Source organism: Fusarium proliferatum (assembly GCF_900067095.1).
Source record: "Fusarium proliferatum ET1 genome assembly, contig: FPRO_scaffold021, whole genome shotgun sequence".
Taxonomy (NCBI): domain Eukaryota; kingdom Fungi; phylum Ascomycota; class Sordariomycetes; order Hypocreales; family Nectriaceae; genus Fusarium; species Fusarium proliferatum.
Window position 1 is genome coordinate 117,619 of NW_022194810.1, and position 24,768 is coordinate 142,386.

The window sequence follows — 24,768 nt, forward strand, 5'->3', positions numbered from 1 at the left end:
GTCATCGATGTGCATATACCAGAACGCGACCGGCTAGCAAATATTCTTTGCCATCAGCAGGATGGTCTCACAGAGGATCAGGTTCTCGAACAAAGGATCGAAGCTATCCAGCTCATGGTGTCTCTGTGTGACAAACGCGAGACGGTCAAGCGTCATCGCGTCCAGCAAAATGTCAGGGCTCAACCGCACATCAAAACTGAACCTAGCGAAGCGGGCAGTGAGCCTGAGCCTAGCCCCAATCAATTTCCTCTCCTCATGCAGCCTGGACAATGCCCGGACTGCATCGGCGATGAGCGGCTCTCCCTCGGGGAGCGTGCTTTTTCGTACTGTCGTCCGACCGTCAGGAACGACCACTTTGATGACCAGCACTTGATAGATCGCGAGAGGGCACTGCAACGTGGTGAGAAGATGGTGTGTACACACCCTGCTTGTCGCACCCAAAACCGAGGACAGAATCTCGAATTCCATAATATGGACCATTTTAGGGCCCATGTGCAGACAGTTCATCGGGTAACGCTGCGATCATTGTGCCAAGTGGAGCAAAGACGATTGCGCAAGTTGAGGCGTCGAAAGATGGTTAAAGGATGAGCATGACAAGTTGGGAGCAATAGATACAGTCAATCACAGTGAAAAATAGTTCATTAGGGTAGCTCAATTCAATTTGGTTGAACTAAGATGGCTCGATCGACTACCGCATACAACTCTTGCGCAAGGCTCAAACCTGATTGTTGACATAATCCAGTACAGCGTCATTTTGTCTCAGTATTCCGCATGATCAATATTGCATAAACCTAGGTGACAGATAGAATCGCACTGGATCCATTTGACTAGATCGCACTGGTTTCTTCGTTATCGCGCGATATCATCGTGCGAATGATGATGCGGCCCTCTGCTCGATCTTCTTCTTTAAAGATGCTCAAACCGTGAACCTGAAGGAACTTGAACTCGTCCCCATAGTGCTTCTTCACCCATACATCCTCAGTCGCTTTCAGAGGCCCATCAGCTATGCCTTTATCCTGCAACAGAAGTTGAACATTATCATGCTTCTTTCTTTCGCTGTCCGGCCATTCCGCCCGAAGTAGGTATTTCGTGGATGGATCCAAAGGTGGAGGGCCAACCTTGGGTCCAACCGGGGGTCCGCTAAGACGAACTTGGAAAAACGGTACGGCTTGGGTCGCCGGCTTAAAATAGGCTATAAGGTGGCCATCAGAGAGCCTGCGGATGGAACCAGAGGAGATTTTGGAAAACGAAGTGAAGATTTTGTAGTCATTTAGAACGGGCGATCCGATGATGTTGCAGATGATGCTAGGGGCGTGCAGTACGTTCTTCAAACGGAGGGTGCCATGGGAGCGTGGACCGTTTCGGTTTGAGGACGTCTTCGTGGGAAGGTCGACCGTACCTATGCCGATAACCTCAATCGGGGTTCCAGTCGCGCTGTTAATAGCAGAATTGAGGGAAACGTAATCGTCACCGAACCAAGAACGGTCTTTAGCGACGCTGGTTTTGTTAGGAGGTCGATATTGTATCGCCAGTCTCGGAGCCGGCTGGAAGGGAAATACGCACTGAACATTGGAATTGTTGGACCAAACCCAAGTGGGGCAAGGCAGGATATCCTGATGTGTTCTCTGCAACGATGCCATCGTGAGGATCATCTAAATTTCTTTGAAAGTCTGCACTATGGAGCCTCGGGACTTGCTTTAATTTGGGACTTGAGCGGCAGGGTGTTATCGATAAAGGACTTCACGCATTAATAGTGGTACCATTGCTTTAGGCTGACCGAACAGCAAAGCCCCGCATTGGGCCATCCTCTCACAACACGGCCTCACGTCCAGCCTTTGATGTGCACCGAGGTTACATGGTCAATGTGCCGGCACATCGTTGATGCGGTCTGGAGTTGTTGGCAAGAATGGGATCAGCAAAACAGACTCTAGCCACAAGCAATGGTTTATATGCCTCTAGAGGAGTGTCCAATACGTTCGAGACATTGACGACACGAATGAGGATGTTCTCGGCTCTCGCCAAAGGCGCCATGACGTTCTATCCTGGAATTGCAAGCACGGGGCCGTCTTTGCCATACGTCACTGTGGTTACAGGTCATATCACGATGACCGGCAATTCTGAATGTAAACTCAATCGGTGCTCCTCGGCCTATGATAGGTCAAATTAAGCGATCAAATCACAATGCTCAATTTTGCTCGTCACAGTTGCAAAGCGATATGAAAAGCTTAGCTCAGTCGGCTCCCGGCAATTTACAAGGTCCTGAACTCGAAACGTATCGCCCACATGTCTCTTTCGAAAGAATCAACTTACAAGTATGCATGTTCCGAATGTCGCCGTCGGAAACAAAAGGTGAGCTTGACAGCAGACCTGAACTCTTATGTCTGGCCTCTAAATTATGTTAGTGCGACCGGGACTGGCCTTGCGCAAGCTGTACGAAACGTAACGTTTCTATGCTCTGCAAATACACCTCAGATCTACATAGCAAGTCAGAAGTCACAACGGAGAAAGGCTATCGTTGTAACAGCTTGATCGCGGCACAAGATATAGAGAACCTTCGGGCCTGTGGATTAGGTCCCTCATATCTCCGGCAGCTGGGACACAAGATCGAAGTAAGCCCACCCAGCAAGCTTGAGTTGGAGGTGAATTGACAGGCCTTCTAGTCGATTCGAAGGCTGCATTTGATCTCCTTGAGTTCGCCTCACCCGCTGAGTGCCCTAATTCCAACAATATCTAAGAATGATGCTGGTAGGGTGACCTGTGCTTTTTAGAGCTAGTAGCTGATCTTTGGCACGAGATGTTCTGGTGCAGGTGTTCACTAAAAAGGTCCACATTCACTGTGACATCGTCCCCCTAACTTCGTTTGTCAAGCAATACTCAGACTGGTGGGCTGCACGCTTGACCAGAGGTACAATTGACCTGCACTGGACTTGTCTCTTATTGGAGATTTTGGCCTGTGCAACACAGCAGGCATTACCTTTAGAGCAGGGGTCACCTGGAAAACGATATCACAATGCAGCTGAATCATTGTATGGTGCGATGTACGATAAAGCATCGATTTTTGGTTTGCAGCGAATGATGTATGCCTGCTTCTGGCATAGATGTGAAGGGCACCTGACCTCGTGTCGGACAGTGCTAAGCTCTGCTTGGTTAATGGCCGTTCAGCTAGGTTAGCATGGCCAATCTCACGCAAGTTGGGTCGCTAAATTGATACGTACTAATCAGGAATTCATCAAGAACCAGCTGGTTCAGGAATCGACGCCGAAATCGACATGAAAAGGAAAATATGGCTGTATATGGCAGAGTGGGATCTGTGAGTTCAAGCACTGCCAGGTTCTCGCTACAAGCTAATAAAGGGTCCAGGGAGATCGCAATTCTTCTGTCTCAACCGAGAGTTATAGATCGAACCTGCTGTTCCGTGAGGCGTCCATATGTATGGCAAAATTTAACTCTCCAGCGAGTCGTGGCTCACGTTGAACTTTTCAAACTCGTGTTTGAACGTCGAGATGACAGCCGGTCGTGGCTAGAGAATGGAATTCGAGTGTGGGAACAAGGGCTGCCATATGATCTCAAATATTCAACTGAGAAACTCCAATCAGATGTACCAGAAGAAAAATTCCACCGGATGTATACTCTTGTTGCCAAGGTCACTGCGCATATCAGTACATTGATACCCAGGCCTGGAATGACCTTTATCAAACCAGAGGATAGGAGTGCTGTGACCGGCCATTGCTTATCGCTGGTGGAATACTTACGGGACTTGATTGAGCTGTTGCGGGTACAGGAGATCAGAATGTTGTTTCTCTCTTACTATATTTTCACATCAATTGCAATATTGTGCCAAGCACACCGCTTGGCGCCCGACAGCCAGCTGACGGAGGTGGTCATTGAGAAAGCTCAGTGGGCGTACGACTATTTGCTCAAGTCTGAGGCTACTTCCAACTTGGCAATGGCACTCATACCGGTGCTACCTGAGAACGTCGAGTGCTCACAGAGTCGGGCAAGCCCTATTGAAGATTCTGAAGTAGAACCTTCCAACGAAAGCGTGGAAATGACGGCAACAATCCCCAGTATGAACACTGAGAGTTTCTTTGATACCTTACGTTCGGAAGAGCTTGATGAATTGGTGGGTGAATGGCAACAGGGAGTCCTTAGCTCTAATGAGGGCGCATCAAGAAACCCGTAGTGAAGCTTGCGCTCTCTACGAACCATGGCCGAGTCGCCATACTTTTCAGAGAGTACCAGCTCAAGAGAAGTCATAGTCGGAGCTTACGGTCTCGAGAAGGGGAGAACCGATAGTGCAGGTGATCAATGGATGAAGGCTGAAGAAGCATTGACAGAAAGGATTACATGAACGACCTAGGAAGCAAACTGCGGATATTTGATATTTTATATGTAGACTTATGACTGGCCTCTGTGTTGGAAGTGTAAGAGACAAATTGTAGTTACTTGATGCTGACTGGTGAAAAGTGAACGAATAAACAAAATTTCACCAGTCATTCTGACAATTCTCTGCTGATGCCTAGAAATTTACTAGTCATTGAACTTTTTGTCACGAGGAAGCTTACTGGTCATGTAAGCAACCGTACAGGGCGCTTACTTGACAAGGATTGCTAGTAACACCTCAGCAGTGGGAGGCCCAAAAGAAGCTCATGAGACATATCAAAGTAATTGCAGAGCAGCTTATCAACCGGATAGCACAGATAAATAGTTGATTATCCTTATAAGCTTCCCGCTGCTAGTAGTAAAGTCAGGTTACCGATTATCCTGCCACTTCTTTGGATACATAGATGACCGTTCACCGAAGCCAACACAATGGCTGGCTACTAGTAGAGGAGGTGTAATGAAATAAGGAGTACTACCTTGTAATGTGAAAGGGTTACAGGATTATTCATGCCAGGCGTACATTCGCTACTAGCAGCTCTTGAGTCATATGCCAAGGATGACAGCTGACGGAAGTTGCCTTATGCTGTGCGGTTCTACTACTAGTAGAGAACATAGAGAGGCTTACATGATTACGTGCCTCTCTGCTGTGCGGTTACTAAGGCTTATATGATTACTTACCTCTCTACAAGTAGAGAAGCTTACACAGCTACTTACTTCTCGGCCGCAAGTAGGCGTATGTATGAACTAAACTTTTGTCTACTCGTAGAGGGGTCAGATTGATTATCTCCGTAGGCCGTAAGCAATCCTCTACTAGTAGCTGGAAGACCAGGAATGCTTCATTATCCTTATAATCTTCCCTCTACTAGCAGAAGCAGATTACCTATTACCCTACAACCCGTTTCAGGAACTAAGATAAAGGCTTATGATGATCAGCACATTAGCTAGCTACTAGTAGTTGATGTGTAACGTAATAAAGCAGCCAGCATTACTATTCAGCTACTAGTAGGGTAAGCTTGCTTCTATCTACTAGTAAAGAAGGTAGATTGATTATCTCCATAAGCGAATCAGCCTAGGCCTACTACTAGTCAATGGAAGCTTATGGGTGCTGTGAGGGGATAATCAGAATGGATTATGGCGCAACGAGTTAGGCTTTTCTTTACTAATAGCGGAGGCGTGACCGAGGTAATCAATATAGTAAGCAGCTTTGAGTGATTCCTTTGTAGCGCGGAAGGCTTACAGTATTAGTAACCCCTAATCAAAATCATTACATAAGAACTACTTCATCCTCTTCGCTGACTTGGTTTGTGGCCAGCAGCTACTTTCAAACCATCTACGATCGGACATATGTAACGATGATTGCAACAGATGCCGCAACAACTTGCGCAAATGCAAAAGCAGTCCCCCAATCTCCCTCTACCCCCCTCCAGAGTACTAGGCTAAGCCAAATAGAGGCAATTCCAAACCAAGCACACGAGACTCTGAACGGCAATTCTATACGCATTCGGTCGGTCTGCCATCCCAAAATGAAATGTAGGCCTCTCATCCAAGTTATTCCCTGGAACTTTTGATACGGAAGAGGCATTGCAGCTTGGCTCGGACCCCTAAGGAAGTCAGACTATATTTTTTCGAAGGGGAAAGGATGAAATAAGACGCTATACATACTTGATGTCGTAGATGCAGCTCTCTTGCGCTAAACCTTCTAGTGTATACAGTCCATTGGCTCTTGCTGGGTCTTGGGCACATTCCTTCAGATGGGAGACGAACAGAAGCCGCTTACGACGCTGCTCTGCCTCCTCTGCTTCAACCTTGATACAAGGCTGGGACCATTCCTCCATACCAATCAGACATTGTTCACTATGCTGATATTCGCATGTATCGTTGAAATCGAGGTATGGACCGGTCGGAAGCTTGGCTATTGTCCTTTCACATTCTTCTGAGACATTCTTGAGGTCGACTGGGTTCATGCGAATGGGGCAACGACCATCTGACTCAACAAAACCGGCAAATTGAAACTATGTTTTTAATATCGTCAAATCTCAGCTCTAACATGATGTATTGAAGCTTACGTTGACCTCCAGCACTTCGGTGATTCCGAAGTAAGGCAACCATCTCTTCCACCAACCCAGATGCTGATAACATGTATCAATTAATCTCCGATAGATTTCGTCATCAGATTCGCAAGCACTGTCCCAAGGCATTGTCGCCTCATATATTGGTTTCGGATTGCTAGTGCAGTCCCAGTCCTTAGTACATCCGATAATGCTCCTGGCCTTTGTCGGTCTTCGGCATGGTACAAGAATAGCGTACTGTCCTTGGTTGTGGCTCTCTAAGCAGAGGAAACAGCCTTGCCCCACGCGATCTCGCAAGTCGGGTATGTCCTTGGATTCCTGTAAGTCGACCTGTCGTTCGACATCTTGCATATTGATCGTAGAAGGCATTTCGAATGAGAGAAACAAGCAGTAAAGTACCAGTTTGTGAGATGGCCCCTTTCTTATAGGGTTTTGACATGAGAATGAGCGTAAGAGGACTCTTATTTGTGATTTACAAACTGATGCCTAGGGCAGTGCATGAATCTGGGTCGTGGCTCGACGTGATTCGATGTGGCTTCGCATGGCTGACACGTCGCATTCTACCAGGTTTTCCCGCATATCCCGCTACGAAACCTGGCCGCCTGGTGAGTTTGTCGCCTTCTCTAACTGGTTACCTTTGTAATTTCAAGCGCCGGTGCTTATGGCAGCCTTCAACCTGCGTCCCTAACTTATTGCAGAGCACTATCTGCTGCTTGGTGCCAGTTCTGGTAGCGAAATCACTCAACCCGGGTTTCGTCAATGTTCTCGTATAAACTTCTTTGGTGATATTTCCTTCAGAAGGGTTATACGAAAGTTTAGAACAGACTCTATTGGCGGTCAATCGTCGGACAAGATTACCCGAAAGCTGAGAGCAGACCCTGTCAGCAATAATTCGCCAGATAGGATTATTCGAAAATTTGGAGCAGACTATGCCAGCGAAAATTCGCCTAAGGCGTTTGCTCGAAATTCTCGGAAAATCCCAGCCAGTGAGTCTTCCTACATTGGGATTCGTCGTCGTTGTCGAGCGGAATTTATTGGCGAAGTTTCGGAGACGATGATTATTCGACGATTTTGGCTAGTCGCGTCCCAATTTTGCCTTGCACGGCCTTGAACTGGGCTTACATAAAGAGCCAAGTTCTTGGGGACTAAAACAGGCCCCCAACCCAGCGAGCCCGTTTCTCCGTCCCAGTTTATGTGCTCTGTCTGGCACGTGTGCCTTTGATCTAGAGGGATACACGCTCACTTCACGGCGCGTCTGGGATGCACCTTTTGTGCCCTCCAAGTCATGGGTACTGTTTCGGGAGCTATGCTATATTTAAGCAGCTAGACTTCAGGCGCTTGCTTATGTAAATGGTGATATGAGGTTCCAATTTGTCGCACCCAACACGAGACCCTTTGGGCCACGGAATTGACCGTCAAACCCGCTGCAACACAATAGGGCCCAATTTTGGGACCTCGCAGTATGCCAGCCCAGGTTATGAGATAATACCTTGCGTCCTGGATCAGTTTTTAGGATAGCACATAATACGATAAGTTTTTGTGGTAGCGGAGGCGTCATGAAGTAGAATGCATCTACGGGCTACCAGTAGAGAAGATAGAAAAGCCTCTGAAGCGTTTGATTATCTATATACCACCATGCTATCTATAAATCCCGATTCCAACTCCCAACAATCTTCTGTAATGTGGCACCAGAGACACTACCGATAATCTGCCTAGACCCGTCCCCAATCGCTATATTTCTTGCCCTGACTAAACCTTTACCTTCCAAGATTATTGTCTGTTGGCTATTGTCACCAACGCTGATATTCTCCATGGCAAATGTCTGAGTAGGGAAGGTCTGTTCGTTGGCTTGGTTAAGCAAGGCACAGTCTATACGCTGCGTTGAGTTGGTTTGAGTGGTACTTGTAAACTCCGAGTCTCCATTGTGCAGAGCATCTTGTTGAGTTGAACTCCATGAGTTATTTCGAGTTCCTCGTATCTGCTCTTGTAGCAGGACAACAGACTCTATTAGCAATTTGGTAGAGTTTTCAAGTGTCAAAAGAGCGGCATTCTGGAGACGGATAAGTTTTCTCAGAGTATCTATCGGTGATTCGCCAGGATCCTAGAAGTCCACCCATTAACCTTCCACTATCGAGTCCGTTATATACTCTACTTACGTATGCTTGCTCACAATCGGGTTTGTCTCCTGACTGATTTATATCTGTGTGAATATTCAACGAGCTTCCTGGTCTGATAGTGATGTTTGGGTTTTTATCAATCATTCTGTTTGCTATAGGTGATGAAGGTGCCTTCAGTTGCCAAGATACAGAGATAGAATGAGCTCTACTGAAGAAGTGCAAGATACTGCGTATTTATCGACCTTCAGCTTCCGCAACGAGCCCTCAAGTCAAGGCATCATGGATTGCTACGATCAGTAATGTTAGCACTAGACTCAATTACTTTTTGGCTATTCTTTTGACTGTGCATGTATGAAGATAGCGCTTGTCGCAACCCATTGCACGAGAGTGTGAAATCTAGAGAAGGAATGCTGATCTTATATTTTTGATTACTTTCCATGACGCCAGTTATACTAAACTGTAATGCCACCATGAAGCGAGACCGTAAAGAGGCAGGCTCAATGAAGAACTAGTATTATTTCCTAGCTACCAAAAATCTATGACGATATGCTCGCCAGCTACTACTTATTCAAGAATAAAGTATGAGTCAGAGCAGAAAACCGGCGGCGCCTTAGTTCGAGGCCATAATCTAGTGTATTTGGAATTCATCGTAAGTGTATTCAAGACCATCCTGCGGTCACTTCAACCCTGCGGCTAATATCGGCAAAACAAAATATTCTTGCGATGCTAGCCGAAGATGAAATTAAGGTCTCTCGGGTTTAACGGCGCCGAAATTCATGGAAATACATGGAAACTCATGGAAACTCATAACCATCGGAGGATTGCATGTACTGACTTACTCATACTGGTAGTAAGATGTACTCGCACAGAGTCTCCTCCGTACCAGGCAATCCTTTGTACCAGGGTAACCATAACAGTACTCCCCCTGATTCCAACCAGTCTAGCCTTATACGGCCCGAGATAGAGCGGTACAAATTTTATACCAGTTGCATTGGAATACTCCATTTCTTCAGACTAGTCCACAAATCAAGATAAACTAGTACATTCTCTATACCAGGCCTGACTAACTACCCGACTAGTCGACTTATACTATTATGCACTTTGACCAGAATGTAAAGGTCTGTGTACCAATTCTATACTACCAGTATATCATCCTAACCGTTCTACCGGGTTTCGCCTGCCGATCCATCCAAACAGGCACGTCGTTACTACCCATTCCTCTGTTAGAACATCTTGAAAGGTCTGCTCTTACTGGTCAACTCCTTGCTTTCAAGGGTTTCGTTCGAAGGCCAAGCGTTAACTCTCTACTGTCAACCTGGATGCAAACTCAATACTTGTGATCTGCGCCATTGTAAATTTTTCCTCTTTCAATCTTTGATCTAACGTATTAGATTTTCGCTCCGCATCACAGTTCAGTCCCAAGCGTTGATCATGACGGACCAGTCCGTCTTCGTGGTACGGAGCACAAGGCTTGGGCCAAGCTACTGAGTTTATCTGCGAAATAATCCCGGTACGTTCCTTATATCAACTATTATACAATTTCGCCCCAGTTCAAGAGCCTGGACATAATTTGCTTCCGAACCCATTTTTCGTAAATGGAGTTTCATCTCTTGTTTTTCAAGTTAGTTTTCTTGAGCTGTTGCATGTTGTCTCGACGGCTAAGACACTAGTAGTACAGCGCTCACTCTTGGTCAGCTCTCCCCGTAACTCAAGATCTACCACCAACCTTAGACACCTACATGAACCCCTGGCATTTGTAATATGAGATGTGACAGCCTGATTTACAAGAACCAAGCCCTTGTCATTCGATAGGGCTTGCAAGGGCTGATATTGCCATCTTGGGAAGGTTATGATATGAACACTAAACTTCAGTTTCTACAGGAACTATATAAGACACAATTATAGAAAGGAGGAAGGAAGAGCAACTTCATAGGGGTAAAGAACGAAAAGATTTTACCGTGATACCTTTCTCACGCCTGTTCTAACGAAAGGATTCTCATCCTGATAGCCTTGTTTACCCATGGTTTCAGGCCAGCTTGTACTTGCATCATTCTTGCAACGCCATGCAGCAGCTGAGCCTAGCAAGCCAACAGGATTATTGAGTTCTTAAGAAGCGGTGTGCTTTATATGCAGTGCAACGATATCAGGCTACAACTTACCCTGCCTCCTCACCTTAACTAGAATGCCTGCAAGTTATTTTTAAACCATGAAAGAGCGGTATTGAGAGGCCAGTGGAATTGAATTAGAAGTGAGAGAGTAGAAGAGCCTCCTGATGGGTATTTAAGACGCTGGTATCGCTCCGAGAATATATGATTTCACATAGTCTTTTTGCGAGAACACAATGTCTTCTGAGAATCCACCTAACCATCAAGGAACGGTCATGAGAGTTGAAGAACGCACTGTCACAACTTGGACGCGAACTTTACGCAGTAAGTGAATAGAAAATGGCCGTATACAGTTTGCTAAAACTTGCGATTAGGGCAAAGAAGTCCAAAAGACTATCACATTGGCAATCTTCAATACCCGAGTTTTGCCTCAAAAGCCCCCAATGATGAGGCTTTCTGCAAACCAGACTTTAGCTCTCAACAAGATGATGAGTTGAGTCTTTACTTTAAACAGTTGCAATCGTTGCTCAAAGATGAAAAGTCGACCTAAGAAGAATGGAGGATATGGAGAGAATTGGTTAGAAGACAGTGCTACAGAAAAATTGTGTTTTGTTTTGTTGTCTCAAAGCTTGAGTGATTTCCTGATAAAAGAAAAGAAAATCATATAAACTCGGACCCGGCTTGGACCCGGCTTCTGGGCGCTTATTAAGCACAATATACGTCAGGCTAAGTCTGAAACTTGCAATGTAGTATGGAGACATCGGCATACCCTTGGCAGAGGTTACAAGTGCGGCTCTGCAATGGGTACCTGCGCTGAAGGCGGGGGTTCCTTCCCCGCACCCCACGATTATCGATTGCGCACTGAAGGTCACGACTTTACGAGTACAGGTGTCCTCAACCAGTCACGTTCCCTGGTTTCCTTGCATACACCAAGTATCTGGATACCTGTTAGTCTACGCCTATGGTTTATAGCGGGAAGGGTCGATCATACGTATACCAGTAACCATGAATCTTGGTACTGCGAAGGTCCCTTCTAACTCCGGCCAGAATGGCATGCACTTCGTCCACAGTCAACCCAAGTTTCGTCAGCAATCCCATTGAGATTCCTTCAAGACTACTGCGGAGCATGGAGCAACTCCAGATTCCTAACTCTCTGTACCGTGAATCCTTGGGCCAGCGGTTCATAGGGATCCTCTTCTTGATCTCCACTATATCGATGAAACCTGCATCCTTAAGCATGGACTTGAATTCAGGAGCAACTGTAATAGAGCGACCAATCTTTTTCGCAGCATCAGTCATAAGCGTGGACCACCGAAGGATCTCGGTGTTGTGAATCGTGCCGTTGTCGCTCGCGAGCGGGTATACATTATCCTGGACCTCAATGTAGCCCCCGGGCTCAAGATTCCTTTATGTAAAGTTATATTAGCACAGATATCCTTATCTTGGCAGAAACTTACTCGAACGCTTTAGCAAAAATATCAGGCCAGCTTTTGAAGCTTGCAATCATACTGCGGATGAATATGAAATCAAACTGATGTTTGAACGTCCAGTCATCCTCCAAGTCGTCTATTTCGAATCTGCAGTTAGGAGGAACCCTAGATTTATGGCGTTCAGTGATGAGACTAGCAGTGTTCCATAGGGAATCATACATGCTGGGTTGAATTGGACTAAGATCCACGCCAAGGACCTCTGCCTCTGGATGCTCATCCGCTGAGCCCATGATCAGTAGTTCGCTCGCGCCGCCTTAGGAAGTTTTATACATACCTACGTCCATGGCCCAGATACCAGTCCCTGTGCCTACATCGAGAATCCTCTTCCAATTTCTTGGAGGAGTTTGGTAGAGCTTACTGTCATTCACCAGCATCCAGATATGGTTAGTCATGTCAATTTGGGGTTAGCAGAGTGGCTTCGACAGAAACGAACTGAGAACTCACCTAACCTCTCTTGTTCATCCTGTGCATATTAGTGGATAGAGTCAACTACCCCCATCGCTGTACCTACGTCGTCGTTCGGAAGCAGATATTCTATCTAAACACCGTGAGCAAGCTAACCTCGAGGAGTGAGACGACAACTTACCTCCGCTTCCAAAGATTGCATACGTTCTACCATTCTCTACTCGATATTGGAATATGCTGGAGGATATCGATTGGGTCGAGGAAGCGTCGTCTATGGCCTGTAACGAGTTTAGTCTGGTTAAGAATGTATAGACAGAAGTATACCTCATCCACACCCGAATCCTCAGCCGTTTGGTCATCAGGCTCCAAAATATCCACCGTCACTGGAGGATCATTTGCCTCAGCCATCTCGAAACAACGCTCGCAGAGAAAATCAATGAAAGTGCGCAAGAAATGTGATAAGAATCCAAGGTGATGCAGGTGGTCTGTGGCCCTTTTCTACCATATCTACCTCTAGTAGGGCCATGCAATATCGGAAATGCTCTTAGCATGGCGTAGATGGATCAAACGAATGTGTGAGCTTATGTCTCAGCTATTGCAGTTGATCTTAGATGGCCTGGGTTGCAGTCGCACTTTTCCTACTATTGTTTACAGCCTAGTATTCAGTTAGCTCAAGACAGGTGATAATCCATGCCGAAGTTAGCATGTCCCTCGTAGGAGTTGTCCGGGATAGATCCCTGCCAACTTCCTTCTCCACCTTTTCTAATCTGAGTGGCACCACCTAAAATTTATTTGAGATTATGCCATTCGCCAGGTTCGATGTCAGATGATACGTTGGGACGCTTACCAGATTTTGCCAAATGGCAGTTTCTTGAACTGCGAAAGCACGAAAACCGCGAACACGTTTCCGCATCTCCGCGCTTTCTATGCATAGAATTCTGTGTCCGCTTGATTTCCATTCACGAAAGAACCCAGAATCTTCCCTCCAACTGGATCCGATCATGTCTTCGCAAGCCTCGAAACCTCAATTCAAGATTGTGGTTGAATTGTCTGAACGCCATCTCGATGTTGCAGAGGCCATCCAGACGCATCCCGATCTCATCAGGGAGGCGTTAATTCAAACTCTCATCTTAGTCCCTCTCGACGATTCCCATTTCGCTCGTATTCAAGTCCAAGAGAACTTCCGACGCTCACTCACTGCCGAAAGAGATCTTACACCGTATCGACTAATATCATCGGTCAAAGCCTGCCAGGAGGGAACAATCGAGGAAGAGTCTTGGGAGAAGCGCTTTTATAATCACGGCGGAACCAAGGCGTTGTCCAGCTTTGCTGCCGCTGTGGCCGATGATAAAAGTGTTGTCTCACGCCTTGAAAAATTGTCCAAGGATGATTTAGACGGTCTCCTCAACTCCATCAACAAAATCCAAAGGCATCGTGATCTGTGTTACCTCACAGATAGAATCGGCAGGCGGAAGCAACAGGCAGCACAATCCAAGCGATCAATTTTACCCCGCCCTCGTCGGCGTGCCAAAAAACCGACACATCCTCCAGCGACATTGTCGAACTCGGGTACCAACATCTCTCAGACTCCAGAGAATAGGGCTCAGTGCGAAATGAATTATTTGGATGGAAATTCACCCAATGTCCACAACTTCCTTGAGAAAAGCGCGAGCGAACAGTTACACCTGGGATCTCAAACTAACACCATGCCGATTGGGATAGATGAGACGATGAGTAGCGCCAACGACAACCTGAGTCAATTCATCGTACCACATTGCTACGGATCGTTAGAAGTAGATGACCTGAGCCAATTCACGATACCACACCTCTTCGGCTATGATCCAGGAACTGAACCATGAGAATTTCCGGAACCAGGCAGCTTCTCGAAACCACCAGGAATTTCGGAATAAAACTCGAATATTGTGGCACTTTGGGACTCTGTAAGTAAGCGTCCTTTCTCAATATGAGTTATTGTCCCCATTAGTAGGGGCTGGCCGCCTACAGAGGGGGGTTTTCCAACTATAGCGATCGGAACAATATGTGTCTTCTTCGATATAGACAAGCTACAGCAACCTTCTACCTGAAGAAGGTTCCCAGAGTCATCCTTGCGGCTAATCTGTGCATTTGGTCAGTATCTCGAAATTTGCTGCAAGCTTGAGACATCAAGCGACCTTGCCGTTAGCTACCAAAGCTTCCCAGATCGCCCCCCGAATTGTTTTTAGGTCTCCGCCAACGCTATCGCTATGTATCGTCGACACTCCTTTCAGGTTACTTCGAGCCCATTCCGCTCCCTTGACCATTATGGCTAGTTTCGAAAGAAGGTCGAGGTCGATGCCGAGTTGTTCCTGGTGCGCCACATCGTTCATGATCGGTAGCTAGCTAGGCAAAAGGCAAAATGAATGACGGATGGATGGATGAACATAGACACCCAGATTCTGGTCGGGTTACGAATTACGTAGTTCGATAACACCTACCAATATCGGCCGTCAGTCAGTAGGATTTTGGGGCCTAGTAGTATCGCACAACTTACGGATGGCGTGGTAAAATAGACTTGGTCTTGATCATAGCCTTTTGTTGGTCAAATGACAATCTCCGTGACCCCGCAAGAACCAAACATCTAATCACGTGAACATTCTTCTTGAAAGCATGGTTAGCTGACTTAATTGAATCTGTGCCTTCGGAGGCGTTAAAACGTAGGTGAATTCGCAGCCAAGTTGCTCTTTTGCATATGTCAACAAGACTCTCTCTCCCAAACCTTAGGTCTCAGAATAGCATTGCCATTTGCCTGCCCAACTCATGTTTTCCCATGTCCTTCCCCTCTTGTGAAGATTTTTCTTATCGATAAGCTGCATAGATTACCCGGCTCCGTTGCGGAGGCCGGCATGTCAATGATGGCCAACCAGATAGAGCTGCTACCTGGCCTGGATGGTGGTTGGCATAATAAACGCCAACAGTAGCATAGGAAGATAGAGCCGGCGGTTGTTTTTGGATGTTTTGTCCCCCGTTGTTATGTACTTCCTGTTTCTATGCATGGTAGCTCAAACTCCCACGCTAAAATCGACAGCGGGAAAGCGTATCGATAAGAATTCATCTTAACCTCGGCTCTGTAACACCCAAGCAACAGCCCAAAAAAAATCAATAGCACGGAAGAAGGATGTTGATTTACGAAATTATAGGATTTATTTTAAGTTTTAAATGCATATATTCGCCTCGTATAAAGACAAGCAATTCACCTGGTGGCCTTCGCTGCTCCATGCACGTATCCATACGGCGATGTTAGTTTGGTTGCACATTTTGTAGAAGGGAATGAACGACCCCGCCGAGGGGGGACAGTGCAACCAACTGTTGATTCTTCTTCTTAAGACTAACCAATTCTGCGGTGTTAGAACCAACAGTTCTCGGTCCTCATGTCCGAAATTGGAACCAGCCTCCAGAGTAATTCACGTTATTTAAATGAAGTCGGAAAGACTTTTTCTGCCAATAATCTCGCATTCAGCAAAACACGCAGCATCACAATGGAGACAACGACGCAGCCAGTTGAACAACCCGCCAGAGCTCATCAGGATCAGCTGATGATTGACATGATATTGCGCCTGCGACACGCGCCAACTCCTCGTCCCCGACACCTAGTCCCTCGTCAATTCCGACCACGATCGACTCGCCCTGCCCGTTCGCCTCGTACTGCTTCTTCTGTTCGTCTTGCTCAATCTAGTCGTGCCCGTTCTTCAAACCTCCCTATAAATCATTCCAGCGGTAGACCCTCGAAGGACGATTTATTCTGGCCCCCATCACAAGTTACCAACGCGCAACTCTCTGATCCTGCGACGCGCATCCTTATAAATACAAAAGAAGCGACACTTGTTTCATGTCTTGTTAATGGGGGGACAATGTACTACTTTGGAGCACCTTCCTCCCGCAAGAGCCGGGCACGACGGTAAAACATCCAGGAGGTACAAAGGGTTCATGGCAGAGATGTTTCCTAGTTTTGCATCTACGTTCCATGAAGAAACATGAGAGCATCTCTAGTGCTAGCACAAAGCAAGAGATTCATCTCGATTTATTATCGACACAGTATCCTGACACGTTACTCCGTAGCAGATCGAGGGGAGGCAGCCACAAGTGGGAAATTCTGGAGGACAGCACAGCAAGCAGCAGAACACAATAGCATGGAAACTTTCGCAACTGCTTAGCCTATTAGAGACTGGCCATCCGACATTGGACATAGGATGTATTTTGGTCGTAACTTCAGTAGTAATACAGGGACAGACCCCACCTCCAGAGTCTCCGCTACCATTGCCGCTCGCGACAGCTGAAGATCTGAAAGCTATCGTTCAATCCGTTGTTTGTCCAGGCACTCTGCACCCTCTGAAGATGACATCCAAAGGACTAGAGGAATTCCTCTCCTCTTTAAAAGAGTACAGTGTGCTACTTGATCATAAGTTGCCTCTCCTAACACCTTGCTAGGTACTACAACAAGGATGCCCTCTCCGATGTTACGATCACCTGGAGCAAAGTACCGAGGCGATGCGCTCAATGAACGGGATTGCGCGCACCTCGAGTCTGGCCAATATTTGGATGGGGGCGGCTTCATGCTGGCAGATAGCCCCCTCACACGTCTTAATGCATTGTACTGTATCAATGATAAAGGCTCTGTACAACAAACGGAAAAAGGCCTTTTCGATGAGATGCCGAGTCCAGTGGAGGACAATGTGCCATTTTGTTAACTGAAACCTGCGCCTCACTTTTTGTTGCCGTTCTTGAACTCATTTCACTCAAGACTTAGTCCACTTGACATCATGAAGGGTACATACAATTATCGCGTCTTAGGATTGATTTGGGACAAGCAGAGTTGTGCTCTTAGATGACCCGAAATTCAGGATCAACTTTTGGGTGAGACAAAACAATTTTATCCACGAGACACTGCCAAAATTATACACATTATTTGATCTAATCACAAAACACTCGGCTTAAAGCCGACCTCGAGGGCTGGACTTCGAATAAGGCTCCAACTCTTCATATTGTCAACAAGGCCAAGCTTTCCAGTAGCCAATTCAGACGATAACGTGGTGACCCAACTTGATCAGGCTGTCGTAGAGCGAGAAGATGGAGTCGATCTAACTTCAGGTTTCGGTGTAAGAGTGAAGCCTCTTCCGTTGAATGGTGTGCCTAGGGATTCCGTTGTGGTTTCTGATTGAGCTGCTGGCGAAGAAGCATTTCTAGATGGCTTCTTGCCTCCTGTCTGATGCAAACTGATTGTGGTGAAGTCTTGGGAGATCTGCTGAAGAGATTGTTCTTTAAAATGCCCTCCAGCTTGCTTGAGTCTCGAGCCGACGCCGTGGTTCTTTCCATTAAGTGGCTTGCCATCTGTCGAGACCATGAACTGAATAGTATCATCACCCTCAGCATGGTTCTCGATGTTACTGATCTTCTCCTCGAGGTAGGTGTTGATGCTTGAGCAGAGGTTCAGGGAATGACGTAGGGCCTCGGCTTCGTCGTTCAGGTTGTCAAGTAATAATTTATCATCTGATGATACGGTGGCTGACGAGCCAGCACCTATTCGCTCAGATACTTTCTGGCGATGTCTCTTCAATCGCTCGAGTGCAAATCCAATGTAATCCTTACAGCCACCGAGTCCTTCGCTGACAAGCATATTTGAAGTTGGGTGCGGGCCCAGAAGGCTGGGAGTGTGTCCTTCTTCTGCGGCAAATTGAAGCTGAATCTGATCAATATGCTGAGAAAGCTGCAGGCAGAACTGAAGGCCCTTTTCGGTACTAATGCGCTCGTTTTCTATGTATCTGATCGTCGCTTCGTCTGGTTCAGGACTGGCAATGGTCCGGCAAGCGAGAGTATCGAGCTTCTGCTTTACATCTGCAAGGTGCGCCTCTAAATCAATGGTTGTTGTCTCGATCAATCCTCGGCAAGATTGTATGGCTTCGACGGTGATGGTAGATGCGCGGCTTGACAAGGCAGATAGATCAGTATGATGGTTTATAATTGTAAATGCGGATACTTACAGGTTCGCAAAACTAAGAGCGACGACGATGGTGGACTTGTATCCAATAAGCTGTTGTCTAAAGCCTTCAATTCCGTCGCCGCCCCGGTACGTGATCTTAGCCCAGTCCCGAAAACTAGCTCGATCTTGGCCAGACCGCGAACTGCAGGCTCTCAGCTCCTGCTCAAATTCCTTGCATGAACGGCTGCATTGCTCCAGTGTTATTTTAAGGGTCGAAAGGTCCACTTCTATATCACCGCCAGGTGCTCGAGAGAGGTCTTGGAGCACCGTACTCAGCTCTACCAACTCTGAAAGGAGTTCCCTGACTTGACGTGGGAGGGTTTGAAAGCTTTGCACAGTTTCTTGAACCTTGGTAACAGACTTATGGGCGAATGTCGCCAAGGTAAGAAGACCAGATACCAGGCCAATAACTTCAGCCATTGAACAAAGATGTTGTGAGTTGAATTGATCTGGTTTAATTGATCTCGTCACAGCGATGGATGAAAGGTATTTATCGGCTTATCGTGTCACAAAAGGCTGTCGGATTGAGGGAATATAACATACCGAGGCCAGGCGCTCAACGAATGCAACGGGATTGCCGCGCGCCTCAAGTCTGGCCAATACTTTTGCGCAACAAGGTCTCCATAAACGTCTCAAAGCATTGCACTGGCTCGACGATAGGTGTTCAACCGTGGACAAACGAATTGTTAGCCCAAACCCACAAATGCAAGACTATAGCATTGGTTCAGCAGCAACCAAAGGTGGATAGCCTCCTATGACCACACTGTCCTGCGCCAAAACCTGGCGGCTACTAGGTGCCAGTCGAAGACGTGGGTGACGAGACACGCAGGCCTTCGGTCGTTCTAATCGCTTAGTCGTTCGGCAGTAATTGGACGGCACGATAGGTGTTCATGTACCTGGAACCGAACGCCTGAAGCCACGTTGGTAAAGTGGGCGTTTTTGGACGATCAGCAGGTTTGCACAGGTACTGTAAAAAGCGCAAAGTGGCCTTCCCATGAGGTGCCAAGTCTTGCCCTGAGGCAGAAAAGTGGTCTGGTCCCGTTTCATCCGCTCCGGCATAATTAAGGCGCCAAGACTGTCCAATCAGTCGTCAAAGAATTTTCTATAATTAGGTACAATCGAAATGACACGGCCACTTTGATCACTTGCACAATTGTCTTTCCGCTAACCTAAGAGCATGATACAAGAAACAGGAGAGCAAAGCCGGTTTCTAGATGTCTGATGAAGCCACCAACAGAGGACAACGACATTGGCCTAATAACCGCCGCAAGCTTGGGAGTATAATCTCCCCTAATAAGAGCTAGCGAGTAGATGTAAGGTTTTTGGTATAACGCTATGACCCCAAGTCGCAGTGCCACCTTCCTTGTACCTGGCATCGAGAGATCCTTAAACGAGAAACAAAAAACGGCATTGACTTGCTCCCAGGAACATAGTTCATCAAACACGTAAACAGCATTACTTTCCTCCTGGGAACAACAGATGCACTAATTGTGTAAACAATATCGAGTTGTTCCCAGGAATGTTAAGCAACACTGAAAGTACTTATTACTTGTTCCTGGGAGCTACGTAATGCTGAAAGTAGTTACTACTCGTTCCTGGGAGCCGCCAAATATGTAAATAGCATCAATTCGTTTCCAAGAACAATATGAGGGTTGTCAAATAAGTAAACAGCAATGTCTTGTGAAACATGCAACCGCATTGAATTATTCTTAGGAACATAATGAGTCACTAAATACGTAAACAACATTAATTTGTGCCCAGGAACAAGACATTAATTAAGAAAACAGAATCAATTGCTCTGTTTCTTGGAACATAAGCCCACTAACAGAGGATACAGCTCTTGTTTGTAGTAGAATGTGAATGTTTTACCCAAGGAATTCATTGTTCTTACCAAGAGAAACCTCGGACACGGATGCGACACATTACTGTTTTGACATCACATCTCTGTCGCTGGCTGCCAATTCTCGGCCGTTGACTGCATCTAAGATGCTATCACAGATCGTGGGGACCCGTGCGAGCTGCTTATGACAAGGTATTGCAAACACGGAACGTTGGCCTGTCCATGAACCCTGGACTTAGAGTAGCATCCACCTACCGCGGAATGAAGATGGGGCGAACTCCTTGCTTGTGTCTCGGATAACACTTGAGCCGCGCACATCAATGGGTCGTTGTAGCCAACCTTATTGCTGAAATACATGAAAGTACCTAGCTTGGTGACAAGACCCATCTCGCCCTCTTGTAGAGAGGTCATGTGTTACGAATAGAGATGACAGGTCACTGTTGCGTTGTGCACGGTGCTCCAGGTCCGAGGCCTGGTGGTAAGTGACTGAAAGAAATTGTGGGGCTGGGCCGTGGTCGCTGGCTTTGAATAGCTGGCCTTTGGGGTCGTTGGGCTTGTCCCCTGGGATGTGGAAGAACATCATCAAATAAGAGTCTCATGTTGGGTGAGAACTTGAGACCTTCAGTATGATGGACTGAGGCGGCAAAGATGAGCGCTGAACTTCTGCCGAAGATATCAGACAAGATGTAGACTTGAGCTAATTTATCCCTTAGCATTTAGCATATCAATTTCCCCTTGAATCTCGGTACCAACCCTTTTATTTGTATTCGAACGTCAGCTTAAGCAGTCAGGCAGCTCTCCAGAAGTCTTGGTGCTGTTCCCCAGATTTATTTTTGGAATTCGTATTTGCGCTTCTCCTGGTTCCAAAATACGGCCCCGGCTTTTGCGCATTCTGATTCAGTTATACTTTACTCCTATTCGAGGGCGATAAGCATGTACGAAAAAACACACAACAGCATGGCTGTGGCCCGCCGGCTCAAAAAGCAGGAGGCCGATCGCAAGTCCCAGAAGCGGGTGCGTGAGAGGACCAAGAGCCGCATTGCGCATCTTGAGAACATGGTTGAAACTTTGCGACAAAACGACTCAAAGGCACAAATACTCACATTGATGGATCAGCTGGGCCAGGTTACAAAGGAAAGAGACAATTTACTACAAGTGCTTAAGTCCCTAGACTCAACAATTGGTCGTCATCTCGGTAACTCCACCACAAGCAATCCTGCTCCAGACACAAAATCCGAACTATCGACGCACGCATCAACAAGAGGACCTACGACCCCGGAATGGGGAGAACAAACAGTCCCAGTCACTGTTACTGGGGGGTTCTCAGAAATGTGTAGCCCTACAACACTAGAAACCCCAATGGGCCCCCCTCCAAGTAGTCTCTTCGCCTATAGCTACACCGCCAGCCACGAGCCATATTCAACAGCTTTTGGCAACCTGATCCCCCCGCCCGACGTGAATCAGCTTTGGCAACTTTCAGGATTGGAGAGTGATATTGTCCCATGGCCACAAAGAGTTCCTCAAGGTTGACAAGCAGCGAAGCGTTGGTGTAACATATTCAGGAAAGACAGCAACTACTGGAGTTTTTTCCTTTTCTTCTTGGTTTCACGGAGACTTGTTTGTCGCATCGATCTTCTTTATTTCTTTAATACAATATACATGCATCCAGTAACGTACAGAATATGCGGGCAGCGCAGACAAGCGCGTGGCAAAGATCCTTCTTGCCTTAGGTTTCCCCATCCTGGTCCATCATCGTGTCGTGATGGGTGGGTTGCCCAATGCGAGGGCTACAGTGCTAGAACATGGGGGGACCTAAGTAGCTTTTTCCCCTGCCACCAGATCTTTACGCACTATCTTGGTGTCGCATTAACATTGTATGATCTGTTTAAGATATGTTCGAGATCTACTGTACCTCTGGCAAGTTTCTCCCTCCGGTCGGGTTGTTCCTTTATTCCTCCGAATCTAAGCTCTTCGGTGGCGCCACTTATTATCTCATAGAGAGCTTGCATTTGTTCTAAACAACAAACAATGCTGGGTGTAGCTGCAGGCTGGCTCAACAAATCATCAGAGATGTTCATTAGACCCAGCGACGCCGTGCGAATCTGGCATAGTAGCATCATTATCATTTGCTTAACAATTAGTTGTGAAGAAAACGTACCAGATCTATGTTCCGGCTGATGAGAGCGTGACGACCTACAGAGTCGTCGCTCGTCAGTGACCGAAAAGGTGGCGCCGAATGAGGCATTGTGTAAAAGGCACCTTGTTTCTTGCGACGAAAATTGAGGGCCGATTAAGACATGGACACGCACAAGCATTTATAAAGGCCCAACGTATGACACTTTACCCTGATGTGCAGCTTTCGGGCCCTTTTGGAGAGTGCCATGCCTTACATCGAAAAGGGAAACGAGAGCTGAAAGCAGGATGGGTGGCTTCTGAGACAATGTTCAGTCTTAGCCCCCGTGTGCCGCCAGCATTGCTCCACCCACTGTTACCTTGTGCCGCCTAAAGAGATAGTGCATGGTCTAATCATGGTCTCAAAAAGGAGGCCATTCTGTAAAAATTGAGAGCCCAGCTCAGGTTCCACAGGCGATTTGACGAAAGAGACACACCCACTACTCCTCCGGCTGCATGGAGATGAGCAGTTAATCGGGTTGATGATCGAAGCATGTCAAGGCACCAGTTTATAGCCTCTTCAATTCGAGACACTCTCCATCTAAAAACCTTGATCCGCGAAAGGCTTTGTTCATTCAAGGTTTTTTGCCATCGGCCGTCGTCCCGGGGAAACCGGGGAAACCGGGGTTCGCGGCTGGCAAAAATGGATTCGGTAGCTGAGACCCCTGATCCCCGATGCTTGTTTGGTTCTTACCCAACAAGCCAAGCATCCGTCGATGACAGGTCCCTCAATTATCTCTTAATGACAGAGCTTGTAAGTTCTGTTTATCCAGGATCAAAGCATGTCAACGCGAGTGTCTCGAGGCTGAACTATAACCCGTCAGCCAGTTCATTCAAGGCGCGAAGAAAAGCAAGATGAAGGCCCTGAACTTGACTACCTAGCGCCCATGCTCCAGATTTGGGTACAAGGCCAGAGCACTGTTGGCTCTAACACTGCAGGACCATTTAGTCACTACCAGAGCCAACAACCATGCTGGCCCATGGTTTGCGGCCAATACTTTTTCTTCTCTGTGTCTCTCTTGTGTTTTCTCGCAGACGGTCGTCGCCGTAACACTCATGCCACGTCGCTGAGTCCGACACAGATCTTTAAGGGCGGGACACGCAGCGGGGCCGTAGAAGATGGATACGTAGGGCTATGAGTGTTGTAATAATCGGTCAGCTATTCGCACACGCAGCGCTCACAGAACCAATACATTTCTAGGCAGTTTTTTCGTGTCGCTCTGATTACTGAAAATCTTATGCCCAAAGTTTATTGAGGTACTGAAGAGTCGTGCTCAACAGAAAATATATTACAAGATCACTTAAGTGAAGTATGTGCACTAGTATGACAAACAAGCGTGCACGGTGACCCCCATAAAGGTACCGTTTCCCTCCATTTCTCAACCCTGTCTCGTTGAACTCTTGTGATTTCATCCTGGCCTCGGCTACTTCCAGGAGATTTGGACTCATGCGCCTCGTTGCCTTTTTGTCTGTATAAGTATCGAGCATCGTTTCTTTCCCCGATGACGCGCTGAAACGTTTGCCAAGCACTGAGATTGTCTGGAACAGTTATAGCAGTAGATTCGTCTTTCTCGGTGCCACTCGATGTAGGTATGAATGACGAAGCATGAGGGGTGTCAGTGTTGGTAGATACATATGGCATTATAAGACAGGGCTCACCAGTATCCAGGGAACCACGGCTCTGGCTCATGTTGAAAAGAGGATGTGAACATAAAGCTGAAATGTTCAGACTGCTAGCAACAGAGATCTGGGTGACAAGGGCTCGTTAAATACCCTTCACCCAAAGGCTCTTCCCACAGATCCCAACAACGCCAGAGCCTTATTTACAGCCAAGCTGTGCAGGCACAAAGCAAGCCAATTTCTAGAACAGCAGGACGCAAGTCTGCACAGCTTTGCTCCTTGGAGGCACAAACCCTGGCCTCTCTTTGTCTTGCTGTCAGCCACCAACAGAATTACCTGACTACATCTCAGATGCACGCTGAGCCTATTATAATCATGCCCCCCCCCACCAAGGTCTGTCTCAGCGGCTGAATTGCCATCCTAGCAACTATCGTGCTCTTGGCAGTTTGTTATCCTAGCTGAAAGCTACGCATTGGAGTTCGTCTGGTCAATGCGGTAAGCATGGCGACTAGTAACCCAAGAGATGGCAATAAGATGGAAATTATTGCCAAGAA

The 24,768-nt window shown here is 47.0% G+C and overlaps 11 protein-coding genes across 11 annotated transcripts; 5 read left to right on the plus strand and 6 right to left on the minus strand.

Moving 5' to 3' along the window:
* Positions 1–827: 827 nt before the first annotated feature.
* FPRO_16138 (uncharacterized protein) lies at positions 828–1,640 on the minus strand (the record flags this gene model as incomplete). The annotated part of the gene is made up of 2 exons (XM_031225250.1): positions 828–1,497; positions 1,564–1,640. 2 exons carry the CDS (start codon positions 1,638–1,640, stop codon positions 828–830), a joined length of 747 nt encoding a protein of 248 aa, XP_031090427.1.
* A 643-nt stretch (positions 1,641–2,283) lies between these two features.
* FPRO_16139 (uncharacterized protein) lies at positions 2,284–4,183 on the plus strand (the record flags this gene model as incomplete). Its single annotated transcript, XM_031225251.1, has 6 exons — positions 2,284–2,349; positions 2,403–2,609; positions 2,661–2,745; positions 2,795–3,166; positions 3,223–3,310; positions 3,361–4,183. The coding sequence occupies 6 exons, from the start codon at positions 2,284–2,286 to the stop codon at positions 4,181–4,183; spliced, it is 1,641 nt and encodes a 546-aa protein (XP_031090428.1).
* Positions 4,184–5,713: 1,530 nt separating this feature from the next.
* Positions 5,714–6,821, minus strand: FPRO_16140 (uncharacterized protein; the record flags this gene model as incomplete). The annotated part of the gene is made up of 3 exons (XM_031225252.1): positions 5,714–5,984; positions 6,046–6,395; positions 6,450–6,821. The coding sequence occupies 3 exons, from the start codon at positions 6,819–6,821 to the stop codon at positions 5,714–5,716; spliced, it is 993 nt and encodes a 330-aa protein (XP_031090429.1).
* A 4,089-nt stretch (positions 6,822–10,910) lies between these two features.
* On the plus strand, positions 10,911–11,224 carry FPRO_16141 (uncharacterized protein; the record flags this gene model as incomplete). The annotated part of the gene is made up of 2 exons (XM_031225253.1): positions 10,911–10,998; positions 11,049–11,224. 2 exons carry the CDS (start codon positions 10,911–10,913, stop codon positions 11,222–11,224), a joined length of 264 nt encoding a protein of 87 aa, XP_031090430.1.
* Positions 11,225–11,568: 344 nt separating this feature from the next.
* Positions 11,569–12,977, minus strand: FPRO_16142 (uncharacterized protein; the record flags this gene model as incomplete). Its single annotated transcript, XM_031225254.1, has 8 exons — positions 11,569–11,611; positions 11,666–12,079; positions 12,132–12,384; positions 12,439–12,517; positions 12,598–12,627; positions 12,676–12,698; positions 12,751–12,847; positions 12,894–12,977. The coding sequence occupies 8 exons, from the start codon at positions 12,975–12,977 to the stop codon at positions 11,569–11,571; spliced, it is 1,023 nt and encodes a 340-aa protein (XP_031090431.1).
* A 593-nt stretch (positions 12,978–13,570) lies between these two features.
* On the plus strand, positions 13,571–14,428 carry FPRO_16143 (uncharacterized protein; the record flags this gene model as incomplete). The annotated part of the gene is made up of 1 exon (XM_031225255.1): positions 13,571–14,428. The coding sequence occupies one exon, from the start codon at positions 13,571–13,573 to the stop codon at positions 14,426–14,428; it is 858 nt and encodes a 285-aa protein (XP_031090432.1).
* FPRO_16144 (uncharacterized protein) lies at positions 14,404–14,935 on the minus strand (the record flags this gene model as incomplete). The annotated part of the gene is made up of 2 exons (XM_031225256.1): positions 14,404–14,685; positions 14,741–14,935. The coding sequence occupies 2 exons, from the start codon at positions 14,933–14,935 to the stop codon at positions 14,404–14,406; spliced, it is 477 nt and encodes a 158-aa protein (XP_031090433.1).
* Positions 14,936–16,084: 1,149 nt separating this feature from the next.
* Positions 16,085–16,507, plus strand: FPRO_16145 (uncharacterized protein; the record flags this gene model as incomplete). The annotated part of the gene is made up of 1 exon (XM_031225257.1): positions 16,085–16,507. One exon carries the CDS (start codon positions 16,085–16,087, stop codon positions 16,505–16,507), a length of 423 nt encoding a protein of 140 aa, XP_031090434.1.
* A 1,142-nt stretch (positions 16,508–17,649) lies between these two features.
* On the minus strand, positions 17,650–19,002 carry FPRO_16146 (uncharacterized protein; the record flags this gene model as incomplete). Its single annotated transcript, XM_031225258.1, has 2 exons — positions 17,650–18,526; positions 18,584–19,002. The coding sequence occupies 2 exons, from the start codon at positions 19,000–19,002 to the stop codon at positions 17,650–17,652; spliced, it is 1,296 nt and encodes a 431-aa protein (XP_031090435.1).
* Positions 19,003–21,379: 2,377 nt separating this feature from the next.
* Positions 21,380–21,952, plus strand: FPRO_16147 (uncharacterized protein; the record flags this gene model as incomplete). Its single annotated transcript, XM_031225260.1, has 1 exon — positions 21,380–21,952. The coding sequence occupies one exon, from the start codon at positions 21,380–21,382 to the stop codon at positions 21,950–21,952; it is 573 nt and encodes a 190-aa protein (XP_031090436.1).
* Positions 21,953–22,265: 313 nt separating this feature from the next.
* On the minus strand, positions 22,266–22,667 carry FPRO_16148 (uncharacterized protein; the record flags this gene model as incomplete). The annotated part of the gene is made up of 3 exons (XM_031225261.1): positions 22,266–22,276; positions 22,335–22,524; positions 22,581–22,667. 3 exons carry the CDS (start codon positions 22,665–22,667, stop codon positions 22,266–22,268), a joined length of 288 nt encoding a protein of 95 aa, XP_031090437.1.
* Between the last annotated feature and the right edge of the window lie 2,101 nt (positions 22,668–24,768).